The following is a 12,008-nucleotide window of genomic DNA, read 5'->3' on the forward strand; positions in this document are numbered from 1 at the left end:
ATATCTCAGAGGCTGTCCTGGAAGATGATACGAGAAAACAGGCTAGTCTTTTACCCAGCAGAACTGAAGAGACATCCATCCTACTCAAAACTGAGCTTTGCTGGTAGTTGGAAGGGCTGGCCTACAGTTTTTTGTTTGCCAGTGTCCAATCTCCCTATATGGCAATATAATCCAACGGTGAATGACTTCCTATGTTCTTTAATCGAAAAGAAAGAAATCTGATAGCGTTCAAAGGCTTGGCCTTGGATATTTTTTTTTTTTTACCAATCTGATGGTGTTAAATTATCGCAAATGACCCAAGCACTTGAGGTAGCCCGCAGTGCTTGTGAAGTTTCATCTTCACAAGCAACAAATCTGGAGATTGAGAATGACTGAAATTTGTTACCATAAATGCCTCTGTAGGTGGGATCATAGAGCCGGCAGTCTTTGAGGGGCAGTGCCAAAAAGGAGGTGACTTGCAGCCTAAGCTATATTTTTGGGGGTTTTAAAAAGGGTAGCTCCAGTTTCGTGGAAAAAAAAAAAAAAAAAAAAAAAAAAACAGAATGTTATTAAAAATTGCCTTTCCAATCTGCAGTCGCTGTAATTCTGTGAAATGCAATGGAATATGGTAGCCTGCAGGTGTTCTTTACATAGAACGTGTACAAAACTCTCCCCCAGATATGTCATTTCCTGCTTGTGTGATTGGCTCACAGATTTTCCCAGAAGTCTGCACTAAGATATCATGCATCCCTGCAACAAAAATGTAATTTCACGTTATATACTCCCAATAGGAAATCAAGTCTAAAGGGATACAGGCCCAGCGATTTTCCCTTATTAGAGCCCTGCAGCAGCTGGATGAAAATTGTGAAAACCACTCCCATTTGATTTACTTCTACACATGGGCACAAACACACAGGGATTTCTTCAGAATAGCAAAAGGTAGGAATCTGCAACAAAGTTTGTTACAATCCTTGTACTGTACATAGATCACACGGCTGGGAATGTATTTATTTATTTTTTTTAAGGAGTTACTCCTTAAAGTGGATGTAAACCTAATTCATGAAATTTGAGCTGCCCACATATCTGCAGTTTCTCATCTCTCTTCAAAGCACTATGTACTGTAGCTTTCTCCTGCTCCGTTCTTCTGTTAATAGCCTGATAACTTCTGACAAGTTCTCCGTCACATATGACAAAAGCAGCCGGAAATTTGTGTTGGGGAAGGATGCTATAAATAAATTAGCAGAATTGAAAGTCTCTACCTATGAGGAGAGGGGGGTGTGTACCTTTCCTCCAATCAGCTGTCTTGGCTGTATGCCCAGGCTTCACTGCAGTGCTAACCAGGAAGAGAAAATCTAACACAATTGGAACTTTCAAAATCTAAACAGTATATAAAGATGAAGACCGCAGATAAACATGTCAAATTTATATAGGGAGATTTGTTTCATATGAGGCTATTCACTTCACTGGGTTGTTCACAGGGTTTCCATCCACTTTAAAGCGGCGTTCCAGTGGTTTTTGTGTTTATTAAAAGTCAGTAGCTACAAAAACTGACACCTGTCCCCATGATCCAGAGATGCGGCCGACCAAACCCTCGGTTCTCCCCGGCGTTACAAGAGTGGGCATCCTGCTGTGACAGCTTGTGGCTTCACAGCCAGGTGAGCATTCACAAGTGGTACTGCACCTCCTCAATGGCTTGAAAATCTTCTGGGACATGTGAAGTGTCCTAGAAGATTGCAGGGAGGGAGAACTACCGCTCGAGTCTAGTCAATTCCCAGTGGAAGTGGGAGCTGGGTACCTGTCAAAACTAGGTACCCGTCCCCCCCCCCCCCCAAAAAAAAAATAATTACATGCCAAATGTGTCATAGAAGGGCATGAGGAGTGCCTAAAGTGGTTGTATAAACCCTGTTACAACATTTTTACCTACAGATAAGCCTATAATAGGGCTTACCCGTAGGTACTGTAAACATCTCCTAAACTTGCACGGTTTTGGAGATATTTACCATATACGCTTGCGCCGACGTCCTCGTTTCGAAAAGGGCCTGTGCCGTGACTGGCGGCTCATGCGTGGGAGTGACGTCATCGTGGCTCCGGCAAATCACAGCACCCGAGCTCACAAGCCCAGAAATAACTCTGGGAGACATGTCACCAGTCACAGCGGTGTACAGGGACCTCTGCAACAGCTTCGATCTAAGGTAAGCATTTCATAATGAGCTAATATGTTCATTATGCCTTTGTTGCAAAAAAAAAAAAAAAAAAAAAAAACCCTGCCGCTGTAATTCAGGGACTGGGCATCCGAAAAGGGCCCGGACACCTGAATGGGGGGGTCGGGCAGCAGTGGCCATGGATAGATTCATGAATCTATCCATTAAAGTGGTTGTATACCCTGTACAACTACTTTTACCTACAGGTAAGAATATTTTAAGACTTACCTGTAGGTGCTGGAAATATCTCCTAAACCTCCACGGTTTAGGAGATATTTACAATAAAGCCGTGCGCCGATGTCTACGATGCATGCGCACTTTAGAAAGCGCAGATTGTGCCGTTTCTAAAAGGGGGTCATGCCTTGACTGGTGGCTTCCCACGCGCGGGAGTGACGTCACATGACTCCAGCTGGTCACAGAGCCGGAGTTTGCAACCCCATAAGACAGATGGGTGAAGATGGATGCTCGCTGGTAGTGGGGACTGCTGTGACATCGCAGGCTTCGGGTTCAGCTAAGCGACACATAATGGGCTACTATGTGATGCATACTAGCACATTATGTTTTACCTTTGCAGGCAAATTAAGAGGAAGTAAAACCTATCAGGGTTTACTTCCTCTTTAACCATACAAGAGGTTGGCGAGGATAGAGGGGGGCGGTGCCCATGCGCCCTGAATGCACAGGCCGCCCCTGCCCACGGGCCAAAAATCTAAGTTGGTGGGGGTTCAGATCGGGACACTACAATTGCACCTACCCAATGCAACACACACGGGGTTAACATTCAGACCTGAAGACAAATACAAATTCTGAACCAGCCTCTGCATAATACACAGTGAAACAAACTTACAGGTACACCCCAGTATCAATTTTATCCTTCCTTTGAGGTTCTCAGAAGGGCTGATGTGCAGCACCCAATTGTCTGGCAAAAGGTTTAGGTCCCAACCAGAGACAAATTTAATGCTGGATCAGACTGCACTCATTTTATAATGCTAGATCAAAAGAGAATGTAAAAGCAGTTTCTGATTTCACCATAGTTGCGTTGTTTACTGGATAGCGTTATCAGTTCGCTGATTGATATACTTTCCTCTTTAATCTACCAGACAAAAAAAAAAAAAAAACGTATAGATATTTGTTACAACAATATAAAGACCACGTATTTTGTGGGCAGCATAGTATTGTTCCGCAAGCAAGAAAAACCCAGCTCACCGAAATTGGTGCTGTGAGAGATTCTGATGGGCTGCTATGAAATGACTGTACAGAACACGTTATCAACATTCTCCACTTAGCCAGGAATGACGATCATTAAAAAAAAAAAAAAGAAAAATTAAGTTTCATCGTTTAAAAATGTTTTATATATTTGGTACAAAATATTTCACACTCGTCTCAGTCTTTCCTAGTTTCACTTTAAACGGTATAAAAATATTTTTCCAATGGTTTCCACCAAAGCTTTCTCAGTTCTCGTTCCTCTGCGCTTCGTTGTGGATGCTGCAAAAATTATAACGTGGTCCTCGGCTGTGGAATACGATCGATCATCAGATGTTCCATTTCTCTGTCCGTGACTCTACACTCAGCACCAAGCCTTTACCCAAGATCTCAAAATCCTCCAGAATGGCCTCCACATTGGGGACCAGTAATGAGCTTTTACTGTCCATCATCCGCCCATTAATATTGGTGGTCTGCAAGAGATAAAAATATAAACAAGCGTCAATAACAACACTGGTCATATACTGTAAGGAAAAAAAATTATATATCAAAAACCCCCATATAATGCTTTTTTTTTTCCACAATAAAATTTATTGTAATTATAAAAACAGAGAAAAAAAAAACAGGGCAATAGAGTACAAGGTATGGTGGGTATTACAAATACCCAAAATGTATAATTAGATAGAGAGATAGAGATATAAGATATATATAGATAGATATATAGATTATATATATATATATATATATATATATATATATATATATATATATTCTCAAGAAACACGCACAATCCAACTTAATCCAGCAGGGGAAATGATAAATTCCTTCCTAATCTAATGAAGGCAATTGGATATTCCCAGGATCAACAATCTCTATTATTATTTACCAAACTACTTTAATATCCCTTTGTTATGAAAAGTATTGGTACACCTACCTTTACACGCACATGAACTTTAATGACATCCCAGTCTTAGTCCGTAGGGTTCAATATTGAGTTAGCCCTTTGCAGCTATAACAGCTTCAACCCTTATGGGAAGGCTGTCCACAAGGTTTAGGAGATGTGTCTATGGGAATGTTTGACCATTCTTCCAGAAGAGCATTTGTGAGGTCAGGCACTGATGTTGGGACAAGAAGGCCTGGCTCGCAGTCTCCGCTCTAATTCATCCCAAAGGTGTTTTATCAGGTTGAGCTCAGGACTCCACCCCAAACTCGCTCATCCAGGTCTTTATGGACCTTGCTTTGTGCACTGGTGGGCAGTCATGTTGGAACAGGAAGGGGCCATCCCCAAACTGTTCCCACAAAGTTGGGAGCATGAAATTGGCCAAAATGTCTTGGTATGCTGATAGTTCCCTTCACTGGAACCAAGGGGCCAAGCCCAACCCCAGAAAAAAAACCTCACACCTTAATCTAGGATATAAACAAAAAAAGTCAGTGCTACTACCCATACATCACATAGAAAGCAGAGCTCCCAGGTGCTCGATCATCCACAGTCGTTGGCTGAGTAGAGAAATGAGGAAAAGATGATCCACAAATAAGAAAGGTTGATGGGTTTCAGCCTATAAAGCCTTAGTCATAACCCATGTTATGACTAAGGCCTTATAGGCTAAAACGCGTCAACCTTTCTTATTTGCGTTTGGTCACTGTGGCTTGTTAATAAATACTACATTTTTTTAAGAGCAATCACCGGAGTGTGGATCATCTTTTCCCCACACCATAATCCTCCTCCACCAAATGATTTGGATCAGTGCACAAAGCAAGGTCCACAAAGACCTGGATGAGCAAGTTTGGGGTGGAGGAACTTGACTGGTCTGCACAGAGTCCTGACCTCAACCCGATAGAACACCTTTGGGATGAATTAGAGTGCAGACTGCGAGCCAGCCCTTCTTGTCCAACATCAATGCGCTTCTGGAAGAATGGTCAAACGTTCCCATAGACACACTCCTAAACCTTGTAGGCAGCCTTCCCAGATTAGATGAAGCTGTTATAGCTGCAAAGGGTGGGCCAACTCAATATTGAACCCTACAGACTAAGACGCCATTAAAGTTCATGTGCGTGTAAAGGCAGGTGTCCCAATACTTTTGGTAATGTAGTGTATTTTGTACATTTTAGGAATGAATCCAGCTCTGTTTATAAAGGATAGTGTAGCCAATTTTGCCCCTTCCCCAATACTAAATGTAAATGTTTAACAAGCCCATATTTTCATCCTACCTTAAAAGGCTGTGGTGTGAAGCTGGAGGGATTCCACAGAACGCCAATAACATCCCCTCCGTGTTTATCGTAGAAGAACAGAGCAAAATCCCCGTAGGAGTCCTGAGGGAAAGGAAATTGGGAGAGAAGACTTAGACTGATGCATCGCAGAGTACAACATGGCCTCCTACTAAATAAGAGCATAGCGAGAGGCCAACTGGCTTCTGATGAAAAGCGCTGGTGTCAGGAGTACTACACAGGTTAACAAACTGGACAAGGTGTTCCAGTAACAATCCAATACTTAACCACTTTATTGCGACAGTAATATATATGTACATGATTCTGCATTTTCAGGTAGGGGCGTGAGCGCGCCTGGCTGTGCTGTGATTTGTCGCAGCACATGCCAGCCACCCCTGCTGTTAACCCCTTCCTGCCCAGTGTCATTAGTACAGTGATAGAGCATTTTATTAGCACTGATCACTATAATAATGTCACTGGTGATGTCAGTGGCAGTTAGTCCCCCCCCCCCAGTGCAGTTAGTGTCAGGTTGGCCACCGCACTGTCCCGTTAAAGGTCGCTGATCGCCGCCATCACGAGATATAAAAAAAAATTATAAATAAAAATTCCAGTATATATCCCATAGTTTGTAGACCGTAGACTCTAATGTTTCAGAGGGGTCGGCTAATATAAGCCGTACCCCGAAAGTAAGACATATGTCTTACTTTCGGGGAAACACGGGGGTATTGCCGCCTCCAGTGACGTACGGTACTAAGAGTGGGGCGGGGGGTGCGGGCCGCACCCTGGGGGGGGGTGCCAGGCCAGCGCCCTCCCCCTCCGACTGAAGAGACAGCGCCGTTTTGATCAGTCTCGGCCGAGCAGAGTGAAGCCGCCTCCCCCTCCTCTTGTATGGCTACACACTGCTGTGTATGGAGGAGGAGGAGGGGGAGGCGGCTTCAGTGAAGCCGCCTCCCCCTCCTTCTCCTTCATGGCCAGCACTGTGTAGCCATACAAGAGGAGGGGGAGGCGGCTTCACTCTGCTCGGCTGTGAGTGACAGCCGCTGCCCGAGACTGATCAGAACGGCGCGACGCAACCACAGAGAAGGATTATTGTGCCAGGTCCCGGATCACTGCCGACAGGTGTCACTGGCTCTGTGTCCTCCCGGGAAAAGGTCAGTGCTGGTCATACAGAGAGAGACCAAGGAGGGGGAGGGGGGGTGTGAAGAGATTCTCTGCAGCTCTTATTATGTAACCGCAAGATGCAGCTGAGGAGGACTACAAGTCCCAACATACCGGGCTGTGTGGGCTTACAGTTCTCTGCTGAGCATGGCAGCTTTGTATGCTTGGACTTGTAGTCCTCCATAGTGCAGCCTTGCATGCTGGGACTTGTAGGCCTCCTCTGTAGTACAGTGCAGCCTTGCATGCTGGGACTTGTAGTCCTCTGTAATGCAGTGCAGCCTTGCTTGCTGGGACTTGTAGTCCTCTTCTGTAGCGCATAAAATGCATATACACTAAAAAACACATTTTACACAGTTTTTTTTAGCTGTGTAAAATGTTAATTTTATGGTTAAAACTAAAAATTCGACAATTTTTTTCCAATATAAGACATACCCCGAAAGTAAGACATAGTGGGGCTTTTGGGGATAAAAAGAAAGTAAGACACTGTCTTACTTTCGGGGAAACACGGTATATATATATATATAAAAATAATCTGAAGCGGTTAAACCGGTCGATAATTAAAAGCATTTGAATCCAGAAAGTCAATTTGTAAGCAGATTCTCACCCTGAGAGATTGAAGGTATAACTGAGCTGGATCATAATCCACCACAGGGAACTTCAGGGCCTTGACCCGAGCGTCCTCCTCCAGAAGACCGCGGGAAAAAGACTTGATGGCCTGATCCACCGCCTCTCGGTGCCGGGGAATATGCTTGGGGTTCAAGTGGATCAGCACATCATAGAGGTCCAGGGGAGGCCGGAAGATTACCTGTGCAAAAGAGAAAAAAATTTGGTCAAATTTAAAAACGTGATTTTAAGAAAGCGATTATACGGAAACTAAAAAGATCAAAAGGACCACAAAGATTTGGGGAACAGGATTTACATGAGCTGCCAAAACAGACAACACAACAGGAATTGCCTGTCTTAAAGTGTAAGTAAACCACCCTATCATTTTCAGCCAAGGAAGCTGCCATCTTTGCTTCTGTTTAATCTGCAACTGCCATGATGCTGCACATGTGATCAGTTATGAGACTGGCCATAGGATGGTTTGACAGTTTGGTTGAGAGAACAACCAACGGGGAGTGTTACATTTCCGGCACATGCCAGAAATGAAACTGTCTTATGGATGGGTTTTAGTTTTAATAAAACACTTTAAATAATTTAAGCATTTGTAAATTCTAGGCTTGAGCTATTGCACCCTGTAAAAATCTATTAGATTGTACGCTATTATGAGCAGGACCCTCTGAACCCTCTTGTGTTTTCTTGTAAATGTACTGTCTTCCTTTTATATTGTAAAGCACTGCGTAAAATAATAATAGTACATGCATTTTAGATGGGTGGTAAGGAGATAACGATAGCTATGTGAAAGGGAGACTAAAGCGCCACCTGCTGCCTACAAATGGGTTTACAAAAATATGAAGGTCAAGCTGTGATCTTACCGCCCCCTACCGCTCTCCTTTACGCTGCAAAGGCAAAAGTGGGGGGGGGGGGGGGGGGTGCAAATATAGCGTGGCAAAAATGAACCCTGCTGTCGCAAGTCAATGGGCAATACTGCTCCCGTGGACCATAGCCTATTTAAATTGGGGCATCCTGCAAATCTTATTGAACAGTTAAAGCGGCGTTCCACCCATTTAAATGTCAGCAGCTACAAAAAGTGTAGCTGCTGACTTTTAATAATCAGACACTCACCTGTCCCATGGTCCATCGACGTGGGCGCACGAAGCCCCGCTCCTCTCCGCGGTGCTGGCATCCTAACTGTGGGCGCCCGGCTGTGGCTTTACAGCCAGACACGCGCTGCGAATGGCCGAGCAGTCTTCTGGGACCTGTGACGTGTCCCAGAAAATTGCAGGGAGGGAGAGGTGATCTTCCTTCAGGCGCTGCAGCGCCAGGGGCGGAAGTGGGAGCTTGGTGCCTAGAAGAAAACAGGGTACCCCCCCCCTCAAAAAAAAGATGACATGCCAAATGTGGCATGTCAGGGGGTTACCAACACTTAAAGCGGAAGTTCAATTTTTGGGTGGAACTCCGCTTTAAGCTGCCTGTGGATGGTGCCAATTCAACAAGTAACCACCCTGTCCAGACAAACTGGGTCTAAGGAGGTAGGTCAATGCATAAAGCGAGAGGAGGAGCCAGGCTTGCCGACAGGGGACCCGAGAAGAGGAGGAGGAGGATCGGGGCCACTCTGTGCACAGCAGGTAAGTATAACACGTTTGTTACAAAAAAAATAAAAAAATAATAATAATAATTCTTTACAACCACTTTAACCTGCTGCCAACCCACACGTATGGCTGCAAAAGGGTGGCGTTTAACAAACATACAGCACACAAATGCATCGCTGGGCGACCCAATGTTTCTGTGCTGAGGGACAGTTCACACCACATGCGTTCCAGTGCTTTTTTTTTTTTCTGCATCCAAATGCACAGAAAGAAGGTTACATGATTTTCAATGGCATAATTCACGCCAGTGCTTGCAGTGCCAGTGCGTTCCAGTTCCAGAAAAGAAAACAAAAGTAGAACATGCTGCATTTTTCCTGCACAGAACTGAACTAAAACGCATCAAAAAGGCACTGGAACTCATCAAAAACGCATAAAAACCGTACGACCTCAAGTACAGTGAAAAAGAACCAAGAAGAACAACAAAAAAAAAAAAAGTGGAAAAAATAAAAAACATCTGGAACGTATCACAAACGCACCGGAATGCATAAAAATAAACAAATAAAAGTGAAAAAATGCACATGCAGAAACGCACCCAGAACAGATCTCAAGGACGCTTTTGTGGTGTGAACTTACCCCACTGCACATTCCCAGCACAGAGACTGAGCTGTCAAACACAGCTCTTTGTCCCAAACCAAGGATCAGTAGCCAGCCGCACTGGTTCCTAATCATGTGACCACTGTGACAGCCAATCACAGGGGTCACATAATCACTGATGCCTTCCACCCCCTCGGCATACATGCCCTATTAAAAGGGAAACGAGGGCTGGACGGGAAGGGGTTAAATACTTTATTTCGGCTTTAAATGTTTTATCTTTTTAAAAAAAAAAAAAAACATAATTAGTATAAAAAAACAAAACAAAAAAAAAAACAAAAAAAAAAACAGCTCAACTAAAAATGTCATCTATTGACCCAAAACCATTAGAGAAGCTCTCAGAACGGACATCTCACTAAAAGCTTGCGTCGGGAAAGCGACTCCTACACAGAAACCCCCAACAAAGGATTTATTTTGCTGTGAAATCATTCACTCCAAACACAAAGATAAATCTTGTGGTTGCAAATAAAGACACAACCTCTATAAAGGAACGGTGGCAGCGATATTGATGTGCAGAGGACCGTGCAGACGCAATTGGCCGTGGATTGGAGAGTAAACAGGAATCGCCCCCGCCCCCCCCCCCCTCCGCAGAGTTATAAAGAGAAGACAAACAGAAATTCACCCGGTTGCATAACTGGCATTGTGCAAGATGAGACCTGACAGAAGACTTGTTTTTTCGCTCAGGTGTAGAAAATCTGGTCTGTATTGTGTAACATACTGCGCAGCGACAGGTGGGAGACTGCCTCACCAACAGGGGATTCCCAAGTGCTTCTTAGGCATACACAAGGAGGAGTGGGGCCCCTACATGACCTTGCTGGACATCCCTGTTCCAAAACCATGGACATGAAGATGGAGTTGGCCTTCCTTTGAGATTATAACAGACTCTACTCCTCTGGGAAGGCTTTTCACATTATTTTGGGGGATGTCTGTGGGACATTTGTGCCCATCCAGCCAAAAAAATATTGGTTGGATCAGGAAATGGTGTTGGATAAGAAGACCTGGCTCAGTCAGATTTCATACCAAAGGTGTTTGGTCATGTTGTTAAGGTCAGAGCTCTGTGAGGGACAAATGCGTTCCTCTGTACCAGCGTTCTCCAAACTTTCTTCAGTCACGTCACCCTTTAAAAGTATGCAAAATCCCAAGGCAATCCAATTGGAGAAGGGGGACCCACCTTTACATCAGGGGCCCTCTCACATTATAAACCCCCTTTTCAACTCTGGGTCCTCAGTCACCACCCCCCCTTTCACATCAGAGTCCCCAGCCCACCCCTCAACCTTCCTCTTCCACGTAAGAGTGCTCAGCCCGCCCCGCCTTTTAGAGAAGAGTCCAGTGTCACACACCCCCCCCCCCCCCCACACCCTCTCACATCATAGTCCTCAGTTTCCCATCCCCTCTTTACAGCAAGAGTCCCAATCATTAGTGGGGAAAAGAGTGGTCAGTGACAAGCGGAATTGGAAGCCACCAACCATTCATAGTGGAACTCAAAAGGGAAGATGTTTTTTCACCAGTCCTCAGTAACAGGCGTCAGTCTGGGGAACTTTATTAAACATTCTGTAGAACAGAATGGTAAGCGAGAGTCAAGTTTGAGAGCCACCAGCCGTGCAAAGTGGAGTTCAATGAGAAGAGGTCTGTTAACCAGTCCCCGGTAACAGGTATCAGTCTGGGGAACTTTAATAAACCTTCTGGGAAACAGAGTGGTCAGTGATGGACAGCATTGAAAGCCACCAGACGTGCAAAGTGGAGTTCAAGGGGAAGAGGTCTCTTAATCAATCCCCGGTAACAGACATCAGGCCAGGGAACTTTAATAAACAAACATTCTGCAGAACAGATTGGTCAGTGACAAATGGGATTGGAAGCCACCAACCATTCATAGTGGAACTCAAAAAGGAAAGATGTTTTTTCACCAGTCCCCAGTAACAGGCATCAGTCTGAACAGAATGGTCAGCGAGAGTCAAGTTTGAAAGCCACCAGCCGTGCGAAGTGGAGTTCAATGAGAAGAGGTCTGTTAACCAGTCCCCGGTAACAGACATCAGTCTGGAGAACTTTAATAAACATTCTGGGAAACAGAGTGGTCAGCGATAGACAGCATTGAAAGCCACCAGATGTGCAAAGTGGAGTTCAAGGGGAGGATGTCTCTTAATCAATTCCCGGTAACAGACATCAGGCCAGGGAACTTTATTCTGCAGAACAGATTGGTCAGTGAAAGTCAAGTTTGAGAGCCACCAGCCGTGCAAAGTTGAGTTCAAAGAGAAGGATGTCTGTTAACTATTCCCCAGTAACAGGTATCAGTCTGGGGAACTTTAATAAACATTCCGGGGAACAGAGTGGTCAGTGACAGATGGAATTGAGACACACCAGCCGTGTAAAGTGGAGCTTAAGGGGTAGGAGGATGTTTGTTAACCAATCCCCAACAGCAGTCATCAGG

The 12,008-nt window shown here is 44.7% G+C and overlaps 1 protein-coding gene across 1 annotated transcript in view; it reads right to left on the reverse strand.

Annotated features, from left to right (window-relative positions):
* Positions 1–3,292: 3,292 nt before the first annotated feature.
* Positions 3,293–12,008, reverse strand: part of NOL6 (nucleolar protein 6) — a gene marked incomplete in the record, with an annotated part of 78,847 nt that continues 70,131 nt past the window's right edge. Inside the window, 3 exon segments of the mRNA XM_077463118.1 lie at positions 3,293–3,853; positions 5,589–5,690; positions 7,348–7,548. Of these exon segments, the coding sequence (XP_077319244.1) occupies positions 3,710–3,853; positions 5,589–5,690; positions 7,348–7,548 (447 nt within the window).

Source organism: Lithobates pipiens, unplaced genomic scaffold (assembly GCF_037356315.1).
Source record: "Lithobates pipiens isolate NorthernLeopardFrog02 unplaced genomic scaffold, aLitPip1_a1.2 Scaffold_3, whole genome shotgun sequence".
Lineage (NCBI taxonomy): Eukaryota > Metazoa > Chordata > Amphibia > Anura > Ranidae > Lithobates > Lithobates pipiens.